At 30.9% G+C, this 26,888-nt stretch overlaps 1 protein-coding gene across 4 annotated transcripts in view; it reads left to right on the top strand.

The window, feature by feature from the left end:
* Nucleotides 1–26,888, top strand: part of LOC113517314 (transmembrane ascorbate-dependent reductase CYB561-like) — a 74,143-nt gene that overhangs the window by 17,109 nt on the left and 30,146 nt on the right. For 2 of the 4 annotated variants that reach the window (XM_031912332.2, XM_031912331.2), the window contains exon 2: nucleotides 35–434. In XM_031912332.2, the coding sequence (XP_031768192.1) occupies nucleotides 280–434 (155 nt within the window). In that variant the 5' untranslated portion in view covers nucleotides 35–279. Of the gene's footprint in view, nucleotides 1–34; nucleotides 435–2,400; nucleotides 2,643–16,265; nucleotides 16,637–26,888 lie in introns of those variants that run through there. The other 2 variants (XM_026901967.3, XM_026901966.3) reach the window with 2 other exon arrangements.

Raw genomic sequence — 26,888 nt, 5'->3', positions numbered from 1 at the left:
GTGCTATAATAAATAACATTTTAATCGCTTTCAGGTTCCGAAGTTCGTCCTGAGCTAATCCCAGTACTCGTCAGTGCTTTATCGGAAAACTCGATCCCCGGATAGAACTCGTCTGTGCTGTGATCATACTGTGAACGTGTGAAGTGCAGATAGTGGTTTTAACCAGTCGCTCTACTTGTGATCGGTTTTAACTTTTTGTGATTTGGATCCTCCGGTGTGACCGGAGGGTGTAAGCGGGCCGTCAAAATAGCCAAAGTGTCTCCCATAAAGTTGTCGGCTATGGACAGCAACTCGGTGTCACCGATGCCGGAGCTGGCGCCAATAGCCGAGTTCGACAAGTCGCCGCCTTCGCCTCCCAACGAGGAGGTACCTATGGACGACCTTCCACCACCTCCGGCGACTATCTCCCAAGCGGAAGGAAAGAAAATGAAAGTGTAAGTTACCATATTTTGAAGATTTTATTAATTATCATTGACGACAGAGTAAACTCTGTTATGTTCATATCTATAGGTGATGGTTACATCTTTCCATCAGGTGAGCCGTCAGCTTGTTTGCCATTCTTAGTTACGCATTTTCAAAATATAAAAACTCAGTATTCTCAGTATCAATAACAAAATTCTAACACAAAAACTTTTGGGATCAACGTCGATGTTTACGTTTGAATTTTGCGCGGAGAGATTTGGAGTCTATCTTTAGTAATGGCGAGACGTTACACATGTACTGCGTTTGACTATACGGGTCGCCTAAGAACTATATGGTATTATTTTATTTATACTATTATTAACAAGTATTGTGCTATCCTAATTTACTTATGTACAAAGCAGAATTAATTCTGTTTTATTGTCTATATCTATGTGTATATTATATGTAGGTACACACACATACAGCTGTTCTTGTATAAATGACATAATTCATATTAAATGGGAGTCTGCGAAACGTATTAGAACTGTAAATACGTGCTGTAGCTTGTTATTAGCATCGTATTATATTATCTGTGTTATTAGTGACTTTTGTTTTCAAATTTGTCTGTTTTTTTTTATGAAATGATAGTTGAATGGTGACCCCATGATAAAGCTATCGGTATACACTGGCGGGGTCCAACAAGGGATGATAGGTGAAGATGAAGCAGGCCAGTTCTATCGTGACGAATTTATAATAATTAATTTCGATTGATTTCAGGAGAAACCACGTCGAATTTGACCTGATAGGGGCTCCTAGTCCTCTTTATTAATAATCACTCCTTCCCCACTTTGTGTTAGCCGTTATTCTTAGTTACATTTTTTTATTGATACATTTGAAATAAACTGCTAACTCTTAGTTTCTTTTATTTCACTAAATAATGAAATTTTATAAAGTTATTCGAATGTTATTCAATCATGTTTTTAGGCTAAACAGATTAATACGAAATTTAGTATACAGATTGATCAGATTCTGAATTAACACATATGATATTCTTTATTCAAAGCCTAGTTATGGTTGCTAACTTGTTTACCAAGCGTGGCAACTACTAGCAAATTCTCTCAAGAGGGAGCTCTATGTTCAATAGTGGACAGTTAATCATATCACCATCATCATATTCTTTATCATGTTACTTCATGTCAGTAAAACGGTGGGATGCAGCAAGCATTAACAGCAAAAATAATATTTAATAACCGAGATTAATTGATATTACCATCATATCAGTCCATAAGAAACGGGTCTCAGTCATCTGCATCCAATGATTTAATACAATGAACACATTTGAAAACCGTCGTTCTATCTAGTTCTTTTTTTTTTTGTTAGGCAGGCAAAATAGGGGACGGTCCATTTGAAGGAAAGTGGCTACCGTCTTTTAAAGTCTTTTAAAATGGTACTTGGCTATGTGTATATATACATGGTCACTACTTGTGAATTATTTGCCCAACACTGTATATGACCAGCCTATTGTCAAGATTCGTTTATATATTTGATAAGTTTGAATAAAATTAAAGATACGGAATTTATAAGAACATGTATACGATGGTACTGTCATCTGTAGTTTGCTACATGTGTTTGTATGGCCTTAGATATCAATGAAGCAGTAACCAAAGCAACAGATTATTCAACGGTCTATACTTGAAAATGCAGTTGCAGTCCACCAGGTGGCGTTCACTGTCCACAACAATGTTGTTTTCCTAAGTAACATAATGTCAGTGATAAAATGGTAATATAATGTAAACAATCAGTATTCATGTCAAAATTCCATAACTATATTGTATAGAAATTAGATAAGTAGAGCAAATATACAAAATAGAAAACATTATATCTTGTAAGTACCATTATTATTTACTGTCATGCGTCTCATTCTATAAAGTTATAAGGCCAATCTTTTTTCTCTGTCTAACACGATCAACTAGTTGACCCGAAGTAGGGCGCTCACCGCGTCCGAACCGAGTTGAGATCTCGGAGAGTGGTGACACGGACCTGACAAGAATCGTGCTCATGTAATCGGTTGCCGCCAAAAATTTTAAATTACGAACTTTTTATTTTTCGATCGATTTGTGTTGTGTTTTTATAGTGATTTTAGAGAAATATTTTTATACACTTTTCCTGCTAGTTAGTGTATTTTAAATTGTAGTGTGTGGAGCTTGTTTGGAAGAAATGTCGCGAGGAAAGAGTCAAACGTATGTTTACTTTATATTTATTTTCTTAAACTGTTTATGCGTTTAATTTATTAAGAGAATTATAAATTAAGAATGAGAATTTGTACCACAAAATAATATTATCTAGGAAAATAAAATAAAAAAAAACTACAGATTTGGTATTTATATTTAAATATCAATATATATATGTACTTATATACATAATAACTTATAAGGCTGTGATTTGAAATTTGTTGCCCTGAACTATATGTTTGTATGTCTGTATGATAGGCTCTAAAATAAAAATATAAATGAAAATTTTCCATTGGTAGAGTCACGTTTTCGTGAACCTACCTACCTACTTATCATTTATTTACAAATTTTCAGGCCGAAACATTTATTTAGAAAGTAAGTACAGAAATAATATTGTAAATTGAAAGATATCCGAAAATCACTAAAAAAGTATTTACAAGTATTTACATATTTTTTTTATTTGCTAACCTAATAAATTATTCATTAAAAAAAAAACAAATAGCAACAAAATCTTCAATTATAAAAAAAAAAACAATATAGGCAATTGATTGTGATTATTGTTTATTTTATTAATTAATTTTATTTTGGTTTGCTGAGTAGTTTTTGTTGTAACTTTCTAGAATTTTATAGAAGAGGTGTAATTTTTAAATGCTAACAATAGCAATTCTTCGATGGAAGTGCGTCTGTACTGTAATTGATGGTTTCTACAGAAAAGAAATTAATAGAAACATGGCGTTATAATGGAGGTACCTATGATGGTGAATGACGCCTTCCAGAGCTATAACGGCCATTTTATTTGATTCATAAAATGATTCACTTCGTAAAGATTTCGTATTACCCTGTTAACAAAATTACACCTAGGTAAGGTAGGTTTTACATTATCTCTTCACCACGATAGATGCTTATTAAAGATGGATGTATGAAATGAATCTCAATATGATTAACATAAGTGACTATTTTATCCCCTGATCTACTTACTTGATGGGTATTCTCCTACAGAGAGCCAAAAAACGTGTAGATATTTTTTATTAAATATAAGTAACTCGAAAATTTTACTTGAGATGTTGTACCAACATCAAATGAATTGTTATAATAAGCTCTTTTCTGTCAAGTTATTTAAAAATTTTTCACATTAAAAATACCCATTGGATAGACATAGGCGTAGTTATTTAAGTGGTGACAGGAGGAGAAAGTTCATGCCCACCCAAGAATTATCTGGTGCTCACCTTAGGATCAGGATAACGTTTTTATGTTGATTTTATGGTCTACATCCATTCTTTACCTTCGGAAAATCCTCTCAACTACGCCAATATGGATAGATTGACGAAAGTTTATATAGATACGAGAACATAGCTATAAAATCATATCCGGAGGTAATTTGGGATATTTTTTAAATATTTAAACTTTAAATAAAACTATTTCAATAATATATAGATATTAGAGAATATAAAGATCGTATTTATAGTACAATAACCTCTTTAGATCTGGGCTACTTCAATGGTGTAATAATGATAAATTATATTTCAAAGTAGGTACATATTGTACCTAACGCCTATGTCGTCATTTTTTATGCTCCCCTTTGTTTACCCCACGAGGCTCCCAGAGTTCATTATCACGTGTTCCACCACTGTTAACGTGTCAGACATGATAATTATAAGGGTGGTAGTCAAGTATGGGAATCATAATAACTCGTGGACACAGGAAGTTCGTAGTTTATATCCCTCCATTTACTTGCGCGCTTGGTAAGGTTGTCTACTATTATTATCTCGCTTTTATTGAAGCACCGAGATTACACGTACTGGCATTGACTACAGTGGAGGTATTTAGATAAATCTTTTATAAAATATGTAAATAAAAATAAAACACATTTAAAAATAAGGAATGAAAATACATAATGTATAAAGATAATGGCGTAAAAATAAAAAAAAAAGTTAAAATGTACTTGTTTATTTACAACATTTTATAAATTAATTAAGTAATAACTGAAATTTAATTAATTATTAATTGAATTAAAAGATCATATGTAAACGAATACATCTCAATAAACTATTTTTAATTCAGAAATTAAATTAAAAATAAAATTAAATTAAATATACCTATATATAAATGTAACCACTGATTTTTCAAGGAAATTGAAAGAAAAAAATATGTTATAATATTTGCCTATAAATCGTCGAGCTTTATAAAACTATATAAAATTTTGCAATAAAAAAAAAAAACATATGAAATAGAAATCTAATAATTAGGACAGCAATAATATATCTAATACTTTCCTAAGTATTAGATTCCTATTCAATATTTTTTTTATGTAGGTACATGTAGGATCATGTAACAACTGATGGTTAAATAGAAAAAAAGAACATTTGCTTTTCGTGTGTAGCTTTAAATTGGAGAGCTTAAATAAATCTCGTAAAGTTGTAAAGGAAAATTTCGTTAATTTTCTAAATTATGCCTACGCACACTTTATGTGAAGTACCCATATAGGTACTCAGACAGCATAACAGATTCAATTAGATGAGTTCACAGAGGGGATGGTGAATTGAAATTGATTTCACAAATAAAGTTGTCTCCGTTTTCGATAACTAAAAATAGAACGACTTAAAAATACATTATTATATTATGTTAGTAACTAGTGATTTAATTTATTAATCAGTGAGATTTATTAATAAATTTAGATATTATTATTTTACTTTTTTACAAATTTTTTTTCGTATAAAATCAAGTGTAAGAATATTAGTTTAAATGAAAGCCCTTCAAAAAAAAAAAAAAAAAAAAAAAAAAAAAAAAAAAAAAAAAAAAAAAAAAAGAATAATGCAAATTGATTTAGAAATTTGAGAGAAATCGATATATTTACATAAACAGGTAATTCTTTTTTTAAATAAATAAATGGAAAACTGATGATCCATAAATGTTGTCTTTAAACCGAAGCATAGTATTTCTATTTAGTTGTTACATTTTTATTTTAATCAAAACAAAAACAATCACTTAATGATTCTGAGTATCAACAATAAACAACATAAGCAACAGTGTTACTTTATCTTACATTAATATAGTAAATTCGGCATTTATATTTCTATTTCGTTTTTCAATTCCAATCGACATTTAAAGGTCAACGGTCAATTTTGATGGTACGTTGTAGGCCCACATTGCGTTTGGTCGAACAATTGAAACGTGAGGTATAATAGGGGCATATTCGGCTCCACTACCTAGTGTTAGTGTTGTATGATTAGGCTCAATATTCGTCGACTACCACGAGTGGGTCGCACAGGGAGCCCGGCTCTCAGGAAATGGGACGAAATTGTCGCTATTTATTACAGTCTATGAGGCCCTGGCTTACGAGACCGTGAGCCACATATTTGTACGCCTCTGCATAGGCCTCTGCGTTACGATCTCTTTCATTATCGTTGAAAAATCATCACAGCTGTGGTTTAAGGTACTTTTAATATGATTTAAAGTTCAAGTATGATTATGAAAGTGATTAATTAATGGTAATAGGTATTTATTATAATAAGTTCCTTTTTTGCATTTCAACCTTGATGTCGATCAATAAACATCTTTTGCTCAGGTTTAGACAATATGGATGTTGTGACCAGCTGATGGTAGATAATAAATAGAATTTAAATATTTTTTGTGTGAAACAAGGCTTTAAAGATTTTGGATATAATTATATTAATACGGGTTATGGCAAATCTGTGATTGATCCACAGTTATATTATTTCTAGTTTTACTAAATATTATTCAAAAATTTTATTACATGCATTTCTAAATTGTTAAAATATATTAGGTACTAACCATATAAGAGTGGTACTGTTTGGACTCAATATTTCTACAGCACTTTCATTACACAAGCTGATGCGACTTACAGAGCTATAGTTTTCCAAGCCTTCGAAAGCACAAAGTAAATGCAAAAAATAAAAATAAAAAGCAATGTTTAGGCTGGGTTTTAAATCGTTCAATCGACTGAACTATCGCCGTTCATTCGATTCACACAACGTAATCATTAATTTTTCTTTCAGAACTTTGACAGTTTCTATTTACGAACAAGTACTTACATTTCTGTTTTGAATGTGCCTTTACGATGCTAATGTTATCAACCTACGCATGAAATATAAAAAAGGAGAGTGAAATAGACAATTCCACAAAGTTACATAATGAACTTACAATCTAACCTGAATAAGCATTCAGTTGCGGTTTGAATAGAGTGACGTGTGGTTAAAACTGGTTAACTCAAATTTGCAAATAATATAGGCGATGAGTCGATATTTTTAACTTACCTTTTTTAAATTTTGAGTATCCTCTCAGGATTCTTAATGGATAATAATGCTACGATAATCGCGTCTGCCCTATTGATATATACTGGTAGCTCACCAGTGAGTTATGATATAGGTAAGAATAAAACTAGATCCGTTATCCCAGTGTGACGGACTCAAGAAGAATTAATCACTATGGTTTTCAAGAGAAACTACGTGGAAGTTAACCTGCTAACATTGCTAGCAATATACCCTGTGTTTATTGATAGCAATAGGGATTAATGTCCCCATTACTAACAATCTCTCTTCCCTTGAGTATAATGCCGTATCTTATATTAGAAATTACACATTTTCTTACTCTACAATCTGTAACATCATAATGTGAATATTACTAATAAATAGTAGATATAGAAGAGATGGCCACTTATACAGACGTGTCACACAAAACTCGTATACAGAAATCCTCCGGATGCCTGTTTGACTACTCTAATTTTAAATCATGCACGATTAGGGGCTATATGTTTCTTTGTCTACGACTACTTATAGATATAACAAAACAAGTATTGAAGAATTCAAAAAGACATATGTTATTATTGGTTGTGATAATTTTAAAAAAATTATGATAATTATTGACTTGCCATTGCATACAATGTATGTAAAATACCATAGTGAAAATTGTTAACATTGATAAATATATAAATATGAAATATATAGCGAATAATTTGCGGAATGATATATATCCTTAATCCATGTATTCAAGTCAATCTTAAACCACTAATTTTCGCATTTATATAATGGTTCTCTGCTTAACGAGTTTGTTTACCGAGCTGGTTTGAAAGTGCGACTGTCCGTTGCTGTACTTTATTAGTGTACAGCAGAATTGAGTCGAGGACTGTGTTGATTGCTGACTATGGTGCAAGTAATTAGTGGAAGCGTACTCGTATACTGTGAAATTGTATTTCATTCATTGAACATGTCTTTAAAGCTTTTATTAATGCTCATAGAGTTATTAATGGACAAATCCATAATTACAGCTACAAGTTAATTGACTCGATGATGAGAAATCGGATTATTGATTACATTAATCGTTATATGGGTAGTTTTTAAGGATTAATTGATAAGTCTGATCAATAAAAAGGGAGATGCTTAATAACAGACTGTTAGATGACTGCGATGCAAAGCTAGGACAAAAAAGCTTACAATTATTAATATATTATTCTTCATTTTTTTTTGTACCAATGTAAATTGCTAAGTTTATGATCAATCTAATGGAAAAGACATTGTTATTTGTAAACGTGTATCATATTATTGGTAATAAATACTTTCTTAGTGCTGCAGCTTATGTAAGTGTTACTAGTTCAGTGTCCGTTTATGAACTAAAATTTATTATTACCTCTTTCTCAGTATTCTAAATCAGTATCTGTAATTTCGAAACGAGCTATAAAATTTACCTTTAAATTTATCAAAAATCTAAGTCCTAATCGCCATTAGCATTTGTACTTCCTTAGATACGAGTATTACATTAAACAGAAATAATTTTGTGAACGGTACCTGTTTTTTTTTTTTTTATTTTATATTCAAATCCTAATATGGAATATACTTTAACTATACCTATTTTTTCATTGTCAGGCCAAAAATTTTGAGATGCATTACGTTGTAAGGTAAAGGTGATAAAGTTAATAGCTCTAGGCGCATAAAAAGGTACACGCTATCCTCATTACTTATACCAAAGTTGGCAGTGGGATGTAGACGTGCGGTTAGCGAGTGGGGCGTAGTGGATACCACTATCAGAGCTCAACTTGGATGCTCGAGAACTCACTTAGACTGATTTATAGCGGAAACCACAAGCGGTCCTAGACGTGATGTTATCTCGTACCTTTATATCGCTGCTTCATCGTGGAATGCATTCAGATAGAAAACGCCATTAATATACTTATAATTTTGTAACGAAATATTTGTCAGTTTTTGTTGGAGTTCTAATAAATGAAGAAATTAATTGCAAAATAATAGCTAGTGTTAAACACCAGTATTGTTTAATATTCATTATTTCAGCCGTGAACTGTCCACTGCTAAACATAAGCCTTCTCCATAAAGGGAGTTTTGCCAGTAGTTGCCACGCTTGGCAGGCGGGTTGGCAACCGCAGTTAGACTTTTAGGGATGTTTTAAGAAGGAGCTGCTGCCCATTCCTTTACCATTAAGTTCCCTTAGAGGAAGGGGTGGCCCATTTTATACCGGGACCACACTGTTTAATACTTGTACCACAATTTATTGTTATAATCTTTATAATCAGTTACAGATATTTGACAAATTAATTTATATGCAGTTGTTATAAAAAATTGGAATGACAGCTAAATATATTCTAATATAGGGTGAATATTATAAGATAATTGTAGTTCTAAATGTTTATGTAAAATCTATAACGAAACATGGTATATTGTTATCAGAGACGTGATGTTCATCAGGTACATCGTAAACCTCATATCTACTAGGTATCTTAATGTTAGGGGTAATATATGTATGAAGGTGGATTTAGATTAAGCGGGCGAATGTACTCGTATCGTACCGTATTTCCAATAGCAAACGTGCAGACAGTACCTGAAATGCGTTGTAAGGGTTAGTTATTCGGCTGTATTCGCAAACAATTTAGTGCATTGTTCTTACTTAAACCTTTCGTATCCTATGTTAATTCATGACCCATGCATATTGTTCTGTTACTTTAAAAACGTTTATTATATGTTTCGATTTTCACATAGTATCAATAAATACCTTTTTATCTATATCTATTAATATGAGGTCGGATTTTTAATTACACAAGTTAAATTAGACATCAGTATGTATGAAATCATTATTATATTCGAAAAAGGAGGGAATGAAGTGAAAGGAAAACTTCTTTTTTCAAAGAAAAGTTAAATTACCTAAATTTTAATATTGGAATAAGAATGATGATAAGATCATATATAATAGTAAATCTATTAATAGAAATATTTATAATAAGTACAGGATTGATTAAACACGTATAGGTACATAATATTTTAAGATTAATTTCGAATTAATTGGATGGAATAAGTAGTTCACTATTATAATTATTAAGTTTTATTAATATTACATATATACGTAAAGATAATAAGTAAATATATACATTTTAATCTTTTTTACTTAATCTAGTATATTATATTTCAAAATAAGAATACTTTTAGCTTTATTTACTTTAGCAAAGACATAAGCATGTGATTAAATTATTACTTTCTAAATAGTATACAAAATTTAAAATTTAAAAAATAACTAAATTCAGTAGAGCACAGAGCACTTTCTATAAATCCACCTTTACAACTGACGCGTAAGGGTGAACAGGGGTGAACAGTAGTGTTACATACCTTATCTGTGGCAAATTATCATCGCCAACACTTCTGCCAACAGATACAATCGACCCTGTCTCTTGTACTCGCTTTGAAATACTTTCCGTGTTTTGATTTTTGTTCTCGACCAATGAAACTGGGTTTTGAGTTCATAAATAAAATAAATAGCTTTCCGCTTGCTTTGATATATTGTTGCCGGTACTTTATTAAGATAATACGAGACATCACAATTAATGTCTAATAAAAATTACAATATAATTTTAAAATGAGATGTAACCTAGTTTAGTTGAGGCTTTTTTTTCTATTCAGAACATTAAAAATACTTGTGCGATGTCTATAAGTCTATAAAAGATATTTCTGTTTTATATTTTTTAATATATATGATTTAACAATTTTGAATGAGAAAATGCCAATGTAGATCTGATTGTGTTCATTAAGTGCAATAAAATTAATTTACTTATTTTATAAAACATATTCTATATAATAAGAGTGGATAGAACAAAACTAATTCATACTAATTGATTTCTTATTTATAAGCAAATTAGAATAGCTTTCAAAATTTTTACCCATATTTAAATGTTTTGCTATTTTAAAATTTTGATTTATCGAATTTTGCAGCGTTCTCAAACAGAGTCGCCCTAACCTCCGACCCGAGTTTAAATCTTCCCTGAATATAATAAGTTTGAAACAAAAGGAAATGATCCACCAAATCTTTTGTTCTTGTATTCTGCAGGGCAGCCATGCAATTACTAGACGAGAAACACAAAAGCGTCTTATTGCTGGGGAAAATAAAACCTGAAAGCATCTCCAAGAGTATATTCCGTATTCAAATCTAGTGCACTTCAAGCTTGCCTTCCGTTTATATAAGACTATATAAGAAATGTAATACATAATTATGAATGTATATGCATTAAAGTTACAATCATTATTATCGTTATGCTCTGAGTGCTCAGTTTATTATCATCATTCCATCAGCCGTTAACTGTCCACTGCTAAACATAGGCCTCCCCTATAAGGGGGTTTTTGCCAGTAGTTGCCACGCTAGATAGCAGGTTAGCAAACTCAGGCTTTGGTGATGTTCTATAAAACAATGATTATGCATAAATGTACATTTATTAAAAATATTATTAAGCTTTTTGTGACATTTTCGAATAGGTGTTGTCTCTCTAACTTATCTCAGATAAAAGCGTTGGAAACACTGTACATTCGCTTTATTATTTTCTTGATAAAGTTTAGTTTTAGTAGTTATAGGGCTGCCTTATCACGTAATATAAGTGAAATATATGACATAGTGTATAAGCCAATATATTTTTTATGTCTCATACTGAAAAAAAAGACTATTTAAAACAGCTTGTAAACAAGTCTATTTTAATAAAGATTATTTCTGTAGTATATACTGAAATTATTTAATATCATGCCAGTATCTTCGGTACGCTGCCTCCGTGTGGTGCGTTGGGAGATTACTTATAATTAGTATTAGTATTTAAGAAATTGTATATTAACTCTAATTTATTGGTGTACTTTATAAATTGAATATAATTATAAAACTTTAATATCATATTCATTTTTTTTCATAGTTACTAATTGAATCAATAAACTAATGAAATATTTATAAAATATTTTTTTTACTATATAGTATTGGTAAATAAATGCATGATTCGCGACATTGTGTTGTAGTTGTAATTAATTCCGAAAAAAAATACAATATTACTACTATTTGTTTGATTTGTAGATATTTATTAGTAGATACTATGTAATACAGGAGTTTTTTTGCAAACATCTCTACGATATGTTATGAGACATTTTATAGTATAGTATAATATATTATTTCATAAAATAAAATGGTTAAGCTGTATCTTATAATTTATTTCACAATTATTTATTTTCTTATGAAAGTCGACAAACAAAGCAATATAAATTTAAAAATAGTACCTTTGACTTTCGTTGCTTATTTTTTTTTCTGTACTCTTGCTAAATTTTACGAATAGAGTTCAATATATTTTTTTTTCGATTATACGTACAATAGCAGGTACCTTATAAATGTATTAACTGGCGTCAACCCTAAGGGGAGTTTTAACAACGTCGCATCCCAGTCTAGTTTCCGACACGGCGTGTCTGTCGCAGGCATCCTCCGATTCACAACTCCGGAACTAGCTCTACATAGATATACGCTATATAAAATGCAATTTCTATGGTCGAATTCTTTTGACGTATGTCTTTCATGATAGTGATTGATAGAGGTTTTGCAAACGTCTACGGTTAGTACAAAAATGTAAAATATAATAATATATTTAGGTATATATGTATACACGTTTCACGCTTATATGTAGAACTTATTCATACAGTTTGTTTGGGAAGTTTAATTATAATTACTTGATATATAAATAATAAAAGAAATACAGAAATTTAATTTAGTTTTTTTTTCATATTTAACTTTGCGAATTCTTTGAATTTTTAATTTTTTTTTAATAAACATTAAGAGACAAAGATATATATAACTGTTCACTGTCTAAACTAATTGAAGTCGAGCATGCGATATCTCTATTAGCTCAACATCCGCACAATTCAAATTGCTCGGTGTCCCTTGGTACTGTAGCTCCAGTTACTAGATATGTCCTTGCTATTGCGTTTCTATGCGTACGTAAGAGTCATTGACCTCAAAATTGATATCTCTATGAAGAAATTTGAAAATTAGAACATAAATTCACGAAGTTATAGTATAGATTATACATGTGAAATAATTTGTCCTATTTAATTATCAATGCGCAATCAAATAATATTTGAAATAGGTTTATTTTATAACGCAAGCATCCGCTAAGTTTTGAATTTAAAGGAAATGGAGAATGGGGGATGGCAGTTAACATGATGGGTACAACTACGGACAAGTAAGCTATGGACAATAGCTAATATGTTTATATAAAAATATCTACTCTTAATTTATCATTATACAGCTTAGGCAATTGAAGGTAGAAACTTTAAGTGTAGTTTCTTTATAATAAAGATTCTTATAAGTATCCACTACCAGAGTTTCTGTGAGGGCGAAGCCAAGGACATATATTTAAAAAATACAGGCAAGATAATTCTTTTTTGAAGAATTTAGATATACTTGTGTTTTCATGCGATTTTAAAGTGGAGACACTGTTTTGATAATTTCTTTTACAATATGAACCCACTACCTACCTTTTTATTTTATTAAAATATAAAATTAATATAAAATTTCTATATACCTTTTCTTAGTGTTTATTTACAATATGTAAAAATATTTGCTACTACTACGACTGATCTATTTATAAATCTGAAACTTGTAAATTCAACTTTTGTTTGATAACAGCGATAGTCGAGTTTCTCGCCTACTCTTCTCAACTGAAATTATTACAGGTAAATATTTTGTCTATTGAAATCGCTTTCCGAATTAGTAATAGATTAAAAAATATATCTCATAACATTTTATACGGTCTTATCTGGTCTTATATATGTTTTTACATAACACCAATAATTTCATTTTTCATCTGTCAGTCAGTTTCTTTTTTTAAATATATAAATAGATATCGCGTGACGGTAACATCTTGAGGTCGGCGACGAATGTTCATAAACGCTTTCATTGTCACCTTTCTCTGTTTTCGAATGCGGTTGACGTTTGCTTATTTCTTTTCTAATGTGCTTATTATAATGTTCAATTTTGTGGCTTACCTTGCTTGTTTACATGTTTGTTCACTTATCTATGTTTATAAAATACATACAGGGTATCAATTACGTTGTTATGACCTTGTTTAGGCATGTTTGCATTGTCAGTGACAGGAAATTCATTTGAATGTTTGACTAATACTAATAACCATGTGAATAGAGTTTGCTGCTAAGCTCTCTAGGTACTCATCATCTTTGTTTCTGCTTATAACTCTTTACAAAAATTACTGCGAAAATTTTGTAACTTGTGTAATAATTTATTCATTCAATCTAATAAATCTTAAACGTGTAAGACTCAAAATGGAGAAGATTCTTAATTTGGAATATATTTTTGTTACGCGAAATCTTTGCCAATATTGTGCAAATGTTAATATTTTTTTGAAATTAACAGATTGAAGTCCTATTTTTTTGTGAAACGTTCCTTTAATGAAAAATATATTTATTAAGTTTATAATAACAATGTATTGAAAATAATGGAAACAACAAATTGAACCAGCCACTATCTACAACAAATTATCTATACTGATTTTGAACATCAGAGGTGTGAAGTTACTAACAAATTGCTATTGCTGTTCGGTTACCTGAGAAATTTATAATAGGTAATTAGTAAATGCCAGCGGCTTTATCAATGTAATTATTAGTTACAAATCATCCCACGAGATTGTATTACTACGATTAAAATATATTATACACATGTTAAGCTAATATATATGTGTATGTATATGTAGTTTATGCAAAATATTATCACAACTGCAAATTTTGAGAAGACAGTCATTGGGGTCGATTATGGGGCATCATTTCTTTAAACCTACCTCTTAGTTTAATATTTAAATTAAATAGTTTTGCGATATTACTGTATTATGGACCATTATAAAGTAAATTTATAATAATGTTGACTTTTTTAATGGATGATAAGTTAGTTACGATGGCTTCCAGGGAGAACCGCGTGGAGGTGGACCCGATAAGGTATATTGATAGCGTTGGAGATTAACCTCCCTATTACTAACAAGCCTCTTCCCCCAATAATGTTGACTTAAATGTATTATATTGGTCCATAGAACAAAGATTTTATTATGATATTAAATAAATAAGAATAAATTTAGAGACAGGTTTAGAGAAATAGCCATCTCAGAATCAATGCCAGTGGTATTAATCGACTATTGACGTTTTTGTTGTCTGTCTCTGTACCAAGTTTCATTCAAATTTGTTTTGCCGCTTACGTGACTAACTAATAATTACCAATTTCAGGTTTGTATGGGTAATAAAAGATTAACAGCACATTATCTTATGAATAGCATCATGAGTAATTGGTTGTTCAGATTTTATGAGCAAAAATGTCATAGGTGGTATGATCTATCGTGGAGAGATCCATGACGAAATGTTTGCTTTGTCACGTATGTAGGTACCAGACGAACCTACACAATTGTTTCGTTACTCACTCTGTGTTTATTACAGAATTTGCAACTATTATTACATTGCGGCATACGTTTTAGGAGAATATTTCCGTTGAGACAATTGTCATCATTGGTACACTTTTAGAGTGGTATGTGTGAGCTGTAGTAATAGCAATTAAGTACTTAATTATATTGTTATATGCAATATATTTTTTTTTATTATGTGTATATTATTCGTCAATGTCTATACATATGTATAACCAGAATATGAACTTACTATGTTTGTCGTGTCTGACAATTGTGTCCACTTCATCTGATAGTTTTTTTCTGCTCTGATTTTGATAAACCTTTTTCTGTCGATATAGTTTAGGTACTCCCGTGTTAGTTATTTTACTTTTTCGTATAACAATTGACATTGCGCAGCAAACTCTTAAATTGTTTATCATATTTTTTTAATCGAGTCAATTTACACTAGTAACTACACTACTCTAGTAATATCTTTTCTACGTGTTTCCTCAAAAATACACATATTTTATTTTCAGTTTATTCTACTATTATTGTAGGTAATTTAACAACATCAGTTGATATAGTTAACGCCTGTAGAATACGGTTGCCGAGAAACTATATTAACGATCGATCTAGTTTTAAATGTTAATTGATAATAGGTATCATTGGCGAATAATTTTCACATAATCTAAATGCTTAGTGTATTTATTAGTTAATGATCGATATTCGACAGTTGATCATAACGCGGTGCTATCGCAACACAATCGTGTACGTATAAAATTATTATAATATCAAATTGCTCTTATTCACGACTGACACGTCTGACGCCTGGGACAATTCCCGGTATATTTTAATAGCCAATTGGTCTCTCCATCCCGTCGTCAATTTGCATAAATTGATTGCACGCTGCACGCTAGTGTCGCGGGCGGTGGCCGTGCGCGCGCGAATATGCCCGCTCATTCGTCGCGCCCGGTGCGCACCCGCAGTCGCGCGCCCAACCGACAAACTGATACACGTACCCCGTAATGTTTAATTACATCCTCGCCTATCGCAATTAACCGACACTTTAACACTTTTACATAGTCAATTCGTCATTTTCTAAAACGAGAGTCGTAGTTCAATTGCGGTCGCGTTGCGCGCTCCCCGCGGCGTCGACGCCCCCGGTGTGTCTCATCAGGCGTCCTGTGCGGTTATTGTGAATAACCCATGTTATAGTGATTTCGCCTTCACTTCGTGTTTAGTATCAATCATTTTGATATCTCCCAGTCAGTTTTGCCGCGATGCGTCAAAGATATCAGGTGAAGCAGAGAGTGTACGTACCAATATTTTATGTAGAGGTAGATTCACTTTAAAGCTTGCTATGATAAACTGATGACCCATTACCCAACATATTCAACGTGATCAAATTACAGAAGGCACACGTATCACGTACTTATAGCTAATATATTTTTTCCTTTTGAATGGGTACAATGATTAGAAAGTAAAACACGCGTTCGTATTCAAAATGTGTAAGTTTGTTTGAAACAATGGAATTCTTTAAGCATCGTCGTTGTGCTTGATAACATCTAACATCGTAAACAAGGCTCGATTTCGTACAACCATCGATTTTTATGTAGTTATTGTCATTAAAAATCGTTTAATGTTTTTGGTTGAAAACGAATTGATTTTCAATGTATGGATTCGATTTTCGGTTGAGGCTTGAAAATTAATTCTTTTTTAGTTATGGTCTGATTGTTACGAGATTTACGGCATATATTTATTGTGTGTTGGTTTTATTCAATATATTTAATTACGTAGAATTTAATTTCCATTTTTATATTAAACTACCAGTTGTCCGCGGCTTTGAATGCGTGGTGTTAAGTTTCTCCTTTCAATTTTTGATATTTTAAATAATTCTTTCTCTGCAGATGCTTACGTTATAAATTATACATATGTTCAAACTTTCATATTTCTAAACTTAGCAGTTTACGCTGTGTGCTGATAGTAAATCGAGACAAACGGTTTTACAAGTATATATAATATTACGACATATTAAGGGATTTTAAAGCTTATAGATGCGGTATAACACACTCACGTACAAGTTTAAGCCGTAAATACAACATATAATCGGTATTATAAACGCTTACATCGAAGCTTCTATGACCCAAGTACGCCGCGTAGAATATTAATTGCATTTTATATTTAGATATGGCTTAATTGATATGAATACCTTGATGCATATATATGAATATAGGCATGTAAGCCAATCTATGTTTTGTAATATGAAACAATGTTTGACGGAAAACCACATTGCGCTTGCAAACACCCGATTGTTGTATCAGAACAACATAATGTTACAGCAATTACAATGTTGTTATTTATGGAAAGTTGCGATAAAAAAAACATAATAACACTTTGAAATATAAACAATCTATTATATTTAATAATCAAATTTATTTGCTTTACATTATTAATTATTACTTCATTGATATACAAAAAAGAAAGGTCTACACAAAAGATACACTTGAGATCAGATCAATGGTTCAGCAAGATATTGAGTAAAAAGACAAATAGACACAATTCAATAAGAGAGGGATGAAATTACTTCAAAAAAGTCGGTCACACTATAAATGCAAAATGAGTGGGTCGGTTACATTTTCATTCTTTTAGAGTTAAGAGTTGTTGTGTTGTCTGCGCTGTTCAGAAAAGACTGAAACGAGAGTAATTTTGCGTATGTGTAGTTCAAAGGGAATAATAGTTTTTTTAATGATATTAGTTGGGATACGATCTGATTGGGATTAGATGGGATCTTCGGGTCTCAGAAAAGTATTTCATTAACTCGCACTTTACCTACGTTCAATACTTTAACGATTTGAATGAAATTTGATAGAGTTCGAGGTTCAATGTTAGAGATGAACACAATTTCACGTTACGTTTTTACGTCTTAACAATACAAATATTACGTGCTAAAATAGGGTACGCACGCAAATCATCAATATAGAAACTCATCAGTATTGATGTCATCGTGGCCAAATTCAGCTGTATAATGTCAACACAGTATGTCCGATACTTAACAGTTTATGCCCGTGATGACAGTCTTGTAAAATACATACATACATATATAAACGTTACATTGTTTATCTTGGCTGAATATCTTGGATAAAATAGTGTGTTCTCTACCCTTTCTTGTTGTTAATGTTAAGTTTTCATTACTTTTTTATTTGTTCACAGGTAAGTGTCAAGTCGGTGGTTTCCTTTACAGAAATCAACAGGTACAGTACAGTACAATATTGAGAAATACTTACTCATTAAAGTTCATTATATTCGAAGTTTAATAGATCATCATAAAATAACTTTACGATGCCATTATCCTAATAGTAAGGTACAAACGTGTTTATATTTTATGATCGTTTAAAGTATTGTTTAGAGTCGAGAATAGTTTTGAGCTCATATAAATTGACCTTAATTGCGTTTTTGATATGCATTATTTTGGTGATCCAGTTCACCTAATTGATATGTATACATACGTATCCATGTTTGACGAGAGACTTAATATACATTAGAGGTTATGTACATATATGTTATGTATTTCTATAACAAAGAATATGTCATAAATATTATAAACAATACATAAAAAATGGGTTGAATTAATGTGTTTTTTGATATCCCCAATCTTTAGGTACTATCAGTCGGATTTGGAAAACTGTTTATGCAATTGATGGTTCACTGCTTAAGAAAGGTTATAAGCTATATTATGACTATGGATAAAGCCGCAGGATATAGCTAGTGATAATATAGTTATCTAATCATTTCCGTAAAGTGAAAACGTAAAAAGTAAAATGTAAGATCACATGGTCACACAGATGTAACAGATGTATCGTTAAGCCACAAACAGATATGGAATACATAATGAGTAAAAGTTAATTTGTTCTTTATTACGTTGGTCTAATATCGCACCAACTCATGTGTTACGAGATAAGCAATCAGACACTTGAATATAAATTGATATATAAGTAAATCTAAATAATATTTTGACACAATGGTTCTTTTTATACGACCTACCTGATGGTAAGTCGTTAGCGTAGCCTATGAACGTCTACAATACCAGGGACATCACGCGCTTTGCGTACACTTTACCAACATTTCCCTTTACTGCTTTGCTCCTATTGATCATAGCGTGAGGAAAAGTATACTATAACCTGCTCAGGAGAATGAACAATAATTGTACCAAGTTTCGTTAAAATCCGTCGAGTAGTTTTTGTTTCTATAACGAACATACAGACAGACAGACAAAAATTTGACTGATTGCATTTTTGCCATCAGTATCGATCACTAATCACCTGATAGTTATTTTAGAAATATATTTCATGTACAAAATTGACATCTCTACAGATTTATTATAAGTACAGATAGATATAGATAGACTGGAATATAAGCTACGGAGTCTATAAATATCTGTAACACCAAGAGCACATAAAGATCATTGTTGTTAAAGAAAAAAGTTGGAACATATTTACAAGCGGTTACGATTTTGTTCGGTTGCATTGCTTACATTTACGAGTTCATATCTAAATTCCCCTTCACGTGATCTTATGAACTATAAATGAAATCAATCAATAAAATTGTTTCTATACCTACTCGTAAACGATTTCCTAGTTGCCCAATTACTTTATCTTAAAAACAATGGTATAGCGACATATGTAGATTTCAGCAATGCGCAATTTGATTATTTCTATTATGTGTGACCAGTTAGGTACCTTGTTAAGAAAAGGGCCGGAGTATATTATCACAGTTGCATTAGTGTATTGCATAAATAAATATTGAGCCATTGACTATTGTTTTGCAGTTATCAACTTAGACTCGAAGCTAATTTGGTGGAAGTATGAATTAAATAAATTCTTATTATTTTTAAATTTAGTTATAAGTAAACCTAGTTATAAGTGGGTGTATTTAAGTTAAATATGCTGTTCCTGGATATAACAAAAACTCGAAAAAAATAAAACACATTATTGCATAATTTTCATGTAATTGCGCTCTAAAAATTTATAATTTTAAAGGTAATATAATATTACCAACAACAAACAATCAGAACATTTTAACAAGGATTGATTAAAACAAAAATTTATTAATCCAAACGAAGCTATAAACGTTTACGAATCGATTAAAATTAAAACATACGTGAGTTTTACTATTTTTGCAATTTCGTTTCCATATAAATTCTAATCAGTCACATGCGTACTCAATCTGTCAGTACGTTATACTACGTCTATTGTTTGTGCCGTTTTCTAGTTATCTTTGCTTCTTTTTTATTTATTTCTATATTACACAACTGCAAAGTAAATATTACATAGTGAAATAATTTAATAGATAAGTACCACAGGTATCTTAAATGTCTCAATACAGTAAATATGTTGCATCAGGTTGCATCACACTCCTATTCACCATCACCTGATTACACATTTTTTGTCAGATTGCACATTTGGTAGCTTAGTGGGAACTTGGAGGTATTGTTTAAATATTTAAGAAAAATTAATATTTAGGAGGGGTCTTTTTTAATAACAGCAATAAAAGCCAGATGAATAGTTTTTAAATTTTTTTGTGTATATCTGTATGTTGGTTCATCACATTTACAAGTGTAAAGTACTATAAGTGTATTCCTGAAGGTTGAAATAAAAATTTGAACTATGTTTTACCTTGATACGCCATCTAAAAGTGATCTATTTATTTGCGGGCAATAGCTAGTTTCAAATAAATATATGATAACAATGTATTATATTGTTTAAATTTCAGATGAGTCTACTGCATTATTATTAATAATTTCAATGGATTTTAACATAACTGATGGGTGTATAATGATGCGTGGCGAGTAATTTATTATACTTTTTAGTTGCGGATTCGGACAATGATAAAACTTTGTGATCAATCATTGCCTCATTTTCTTTTACGGATTTTTATCAGGATTATTAAGTATTCTCTTTTGGTGAATATGTGATTATATTTTAGTACTTGTCACACGAGAAAATGTGAAAATAATAGACAGTTTATATACTTCATTTAAAGAATTATTTTACGGAAGAAAAATTATTTTTCTTATTGACATAACAATAATATACATTATAAAGAAAATATCTGATAATATTTGGTTGGAAAGATTTACGATGAAATATAAGATATGCTTATTTTTGCATTGCAGGGAGTCCGTGGATGCAGGTGGCTCAGGACCGTTCTTTATGGTAGTCTATGGGGGAGTCTTATGTCCACCAGTGAACGAATAATGGCTGAAATGATGAATGATGATAAGATGTGCATCGATTCTCTGTTTATTTTCCACATCTTTGATAATTCGTTGTTATATTTACATAAACGTCCAATGTTTTTATGTAAAATTACAGCAGCCATAAAGTGTAATACTTCAGTTATCGCAAAGTGGAGTAACAGGTTCCTAACCGATACGTGAAATTGTTCGTGAAAGGCGCAAGCGGCAATATTTCGGCACAAGGCTAGATAAAACTAGACGGTAATTACCAAACATTGCTCCAATTGTGGCAATTGATATCGTTTTGAAAAAATAACCGCCACTCGTTTGGCAAATATTAGTCGTGTGCATGTTTGCGGAACTGTTTTTTGTTTGATAATCAAGCCTTTTTTTAAATTTAACGATTATAACACACATATTGTATATTGTCTTAATAATTAACTTAAAGAAGAGGTGGTTGTATATATGGTGAATTGACAAATAGGTAAATATAGTTAGTGAAGTAATTACTACTTTTATGAATACAAATATTGATTGTACTATTCGCTAAACACAAAAACCTGAATCATCTATGCTGTTCTTAATAAGAATTAGTCAAAGGAAAAAACACATTACGAAATATAAAAGTAATTTAATAATAATAATTGATATATATTAATATAATTTATATTAATAGATATTTTTTTATTTATAAAAACATTTGAAAATGTAGGTATTGTTAACAGATAATTTTTTTTTCTGTTTGTATACGGCCATTCAGAAAAAAAAAACATTCATACTATACTTCAGTGGATGGTTTGTAGATAAATTTTTTGGAACCAGTTTTTTCAACGGTGGAAAATATTTCTTTTCGTTTCAATATCTGGATGAGTCTGCAGATTTTTTTATGATACTTTGAATGACAAAAACGAGCTGACGGCCCATTTAATGGCAAGTAGTCACCGTCGGCTATCAATATCAACAGGAACATGGATGTCTCTGTGATGCCTGGTATCCTTGGTACCTTGATATCCCTGAGTAATATAACATTACGTCTCTGTATCTTTTAATTTAACTGCCATATTCTATCTTTCAAACCGAAACACAATCATTTAATATTATTACGGATATCTTAAAAAAATTATGTGAAATGCATTATTACGGTTTAAGTTCAAATACTCGTATACTACGTTAAAAGTAATGGTTAGCTTAATTATTATCGTGCTGAATGTGCAATAACTGACGTAACACTTGCATTGCTTTTAGAGTTTAAAAATAATATTTTCCAACGTCTTATGTCATAGTCGATAAGCATTTTGCAATAATGCACTATGCGAAATAAAAATCATTGTATAGGTATACGTTTTCAATGTCAGTAGTGTGTTCGTCTTATTCAGGCAGCGTGTAATATATGCATGCGCGTTACTTCATGCCTTATATAAATTTTATTACTTTTTGTTTTCTTTTTTTAACTCAAAAATGTGTTCAGTTCCTTTGTATTAAGACTACATATATGAAGCAGAATATCGCATCGCAGCAAGGTCTTGCTAATATTCGGTAATTTTAATATTCGAATATTCTGTTTATTTTCAGGACAGTTTTCGAATAATCCAAAAGAAAAATATAATATAATAAAAGTACTCCTTTATAAATGAAATATTTTCTCATTTGGGAGAACTTAATTGACATATTATATAAATAAGTTGGAGAGTTTGCGCGTGTTCTGGTAGATATGGTCTCGTTAACTCAGCAGTCAAATTAATGGAAAATTATGATGGAAACAGTGAAAAATGAGCCTTCAGTATTTTAAAAAATGATCGTGTTCATAAACTTCTTAAAAATATGTGAAAATATTCAAAAAATTCAAGCTCTATTCGCAGCCAATTCAATTGTAATAATTATGTTTTTTCCTGTTATGATTATAATATTTTTTTTTTGTTTTAAGAATACATACATATTTTTCAAATATCACTCATTGAATAAAAGTAATTTTCCCGTTTCGTGGTTTTTGCTATTTTCATATTGTATTGTATATTAAAAGTAGACACGATAAACAAACTGTGGTAAGTATACTGTTTCACAATTTAATTCGGTGCCTATCTACAAAAAAATGTTTTTAGTTCAGCGCACATCGATATGATCGTTCGATTTTTGAATTCTAGTTCAAATCAGACTAAACCTGCTTTGTAGGTGATTTAGGCAGTAATTACTATACTTTGTTCGTAATTTATTTTCTTCAATATACTTTGTAATAGTCGTTGTAAGAAACAATTGTCCTAGTAAACTTAATAAATACAAATATATGTAAAGATTATGTAACACCTTTTTCGATAAATATTTCTGATCGTGACAGATTATCGATTTTACAATGTGTGTGATTTATCAGCATGTCAGGTCGCTTACGAGGTCGGTGGAGGGAACAATGTTCAACAAATGGGCAAACAACAACAAATGAATATATACAGAGGTGACAAGCGTTCAACATTTCTGGAGTGACTAAAACTTTGATTATAGTGTTAATAAATTCTATTTTATAGACTGAGTTTATTTAGTCTTTTGTATTTGTTTATATTTTTAGGGAAGCTTTTTACTCTACCACCAGTAAAAATATTTTCCTACTAATATTATTTTATAAACATTTTTGGTTGTTTATAACTGATCGGCTTTGAATAAATTTGGGCGCACAGATGTCATCATATTATATTATTAAATAGATTATATTCCTAATTCAAGCATCCAAAGCTGAGAGAAACAGCTAGTTATAAATAACAAGAATAAGGAATTCTTAAAACCGTCACAAATTTTAGAACACGTGAAACAGGATAAGGTTGTGGAAGCATGCACTTAGTTTAATTAATATCAGTCCTTCGAGAAATGTTTGTATACATTTCACAAGCGGACCGTTGAGGCCTGTGGACATTTTCGCAAGTGATATTTACCTGTTCTTGCAACCCTCTATCCCGGCAGACCCTAGTGTGTAATAAGGAGGCACGTCGCTGGAATTGTTAATTAATATGTATATTACTTACTTCGTAGAATTAATTCTACAGCAGGGACACTTTTAGGGATTTATCAAAGTAATTCGATACAATCTAATAATGTAGGTTTCAACAAACTATTAGCGATAATAATTACAAAGAAATAATAGATACTATTGCCAGCTAATATTCGTAATAGTTTTACAATGTGGCAATCGGAATCTGCGAATTCTTGTCAGTTCAATATTCGAGATTGAGACGCACTCAAGGTGGTCCAGTGAAGGCAGGAAGAATGCAGTCATTATAGCTCTTAGTGACATTGGACCTCTTAGTGTAACTGAGTTTTTGTACTTGTATTACAAATGTTTAATTTTGTTTTAATTGTTTATAAAAAAGTTTTTTTATTTATGGATTGGATCAAAAATTAATATGTTTGCTATAGTCAAGCGTAAGAGGTGCTGACTGACCTCATCTTCGGTTACAGCTTCAATTTTGCCAAAATAAATAAACCTTTTGTAAAAATTATAATATTGAAGTACATAATTACTTTAATTAAGATTCAATTTATTAATAATCATATATGAAATAAGAATTTTAATTAGTTATATTTGCTATGTAAACTATAAATTGCATTACAATTAATTAAGGGTTGAAATAAATATGTGTGATCCCGGCATAGAACAGGCCACCTCTTTCGTTCCTGTGGGTGTCATAAAAGATGACTAAAGGAACTTAATTGTAGAGGAATGGGCAGCAGCGTCCCTCTTAAAATATTTCTAAAAGTTTAACTGCAGTTGCCAAAGTCTGCTAAGTGTGACAACTACTTGCAAAATTCCCCTTATGGGAAAGGTTTATGTTCAGCAGTGAACAGTTAATGACTGAAATGATGAAGGTAGATTCAAGATTAAAAATTACAAACGTTTCCTAGTGAATTTGAATCTCAAGATAAAGTGTGATATATACCGGAATTCTAGGGTGTGGTCGATGAGCGTCTTGGCTAATATCTGGACGGCAGTAAAGGCCAAAAGTCAACGATAATATAGGTAATTGTGCAGCCACAATCGGACATTTGCAATGGCTTGCGAAATTTTCGCTTATATGCATTATCTTCGCACTAAGATGTTCAAAGTGCACATGTCTTCACTTCTTTTACATAATACACATTTTGCATTCGCCCGGATACAATTTGCACACTTTTTCTAACTTTATTGTAGTGTTTATTTACGTGATCAATGTTTAAAGAACACTTTTTAAGAGTGTTCTTTAAACCTGTTTCTTTCTTGTCTTCGTTGAAATTATCATATCGGCCTTTGACTGTCCACTGCAGAAAATAAGCCTCCTGAAAATAAGCTTAATTACTAGTAAAACAAAACGTTTTTACGCTAGCAATTAGTTGTCACGCTTGGCAGGCGGATTAGCAACCGCAGTTAGGCTTTAGAAATGTTTTATGAGGGACGCTACTGCCCATCCCTTGCCCTCCTTTAGTCGAGTCTTACGATACCCACGGGAAAGGAAGGGGTGGCCTATGTTATCCTGGGACTACACAACCAAAATACTATATACGAGTATATAGGTAGAATGGTAATTTTCATAAATATTTTTTTATTTAACTTATTATAACAAATAAAGTGCCTTAAAATATTTTTTTTTTTAGTTTAATAGTTATCATTAAAATTAGCATCAACTAAATAAATTATCTTATGTACTAAATTAGAATATTTGCTACCCGTATACCAAATGTTATTTAAATCCACTTACTTTAAAGAGTAACAAATATCTATACATTAATCGTCAAAACTTTCATATTTATGATATTAATAAGATGAATGTTGGGATATGTCTTAAATGTGCCTCTAGCGTATCTAGATACTTCGTAGTAGACTATGAGCAATTATGAGCTTGTCTCAATATGATATTGCCTATTTGCCAGAGGCATAAGTGTGGTGATATCGTAAATATTTGTGGGGAAATAGTTTTATAAAGCTTACGCAAAAATAAGAAATGTTGATTAGTATTTTTTTTAATCAACTGAGAGTTTTGATATGTTTAGTATTTCCTCTTTGATTTTTTATAGGTATTATATATAATACCATTCTAAGTTGCTAAAGAGATCTAGTTAAAAAAAGGTTCATTAAAGACACAACATTACAATAAAATTTAAAAAATGTATTACGTTAATAATGATAATTATAAATGCTCCTGCAATGCGTTAACAACTCCTTTAAAAAAATAAATGTAAAATTATTGGCTATTAAGAACGCTAAGTGGAGAAATCCCCGGTACACTGATGCCAGGACGTGGTTGTTTACTGTTCATAGAATTTGATTTGAATAAATAACTACCTACCTACATACTACTTATACAATGAATTA

The sequence above is a fragment of the Galleria mellonella genome, unplaced genomic scaffold (genome assembly GCF_026898425.1).
Source record: "Galleria mellonella isolate WM207_F2 unplaced genomic scaffold, CSIRO_AGI_GalMel_v1 utg78, whole genome shotgun sequence".
Taxonomy (NCBI): domain Eukaryota; kingdom Metazoa; phylum Arthropoda; class Insecta; order Lepidoptera; family Pyralidae; genus Galleria; species Galleria mellonella.
Note: the sequence above shows the minus strand (reverse complement) of the source record. Positions and strands in the feature narration are given on the sequence as shown.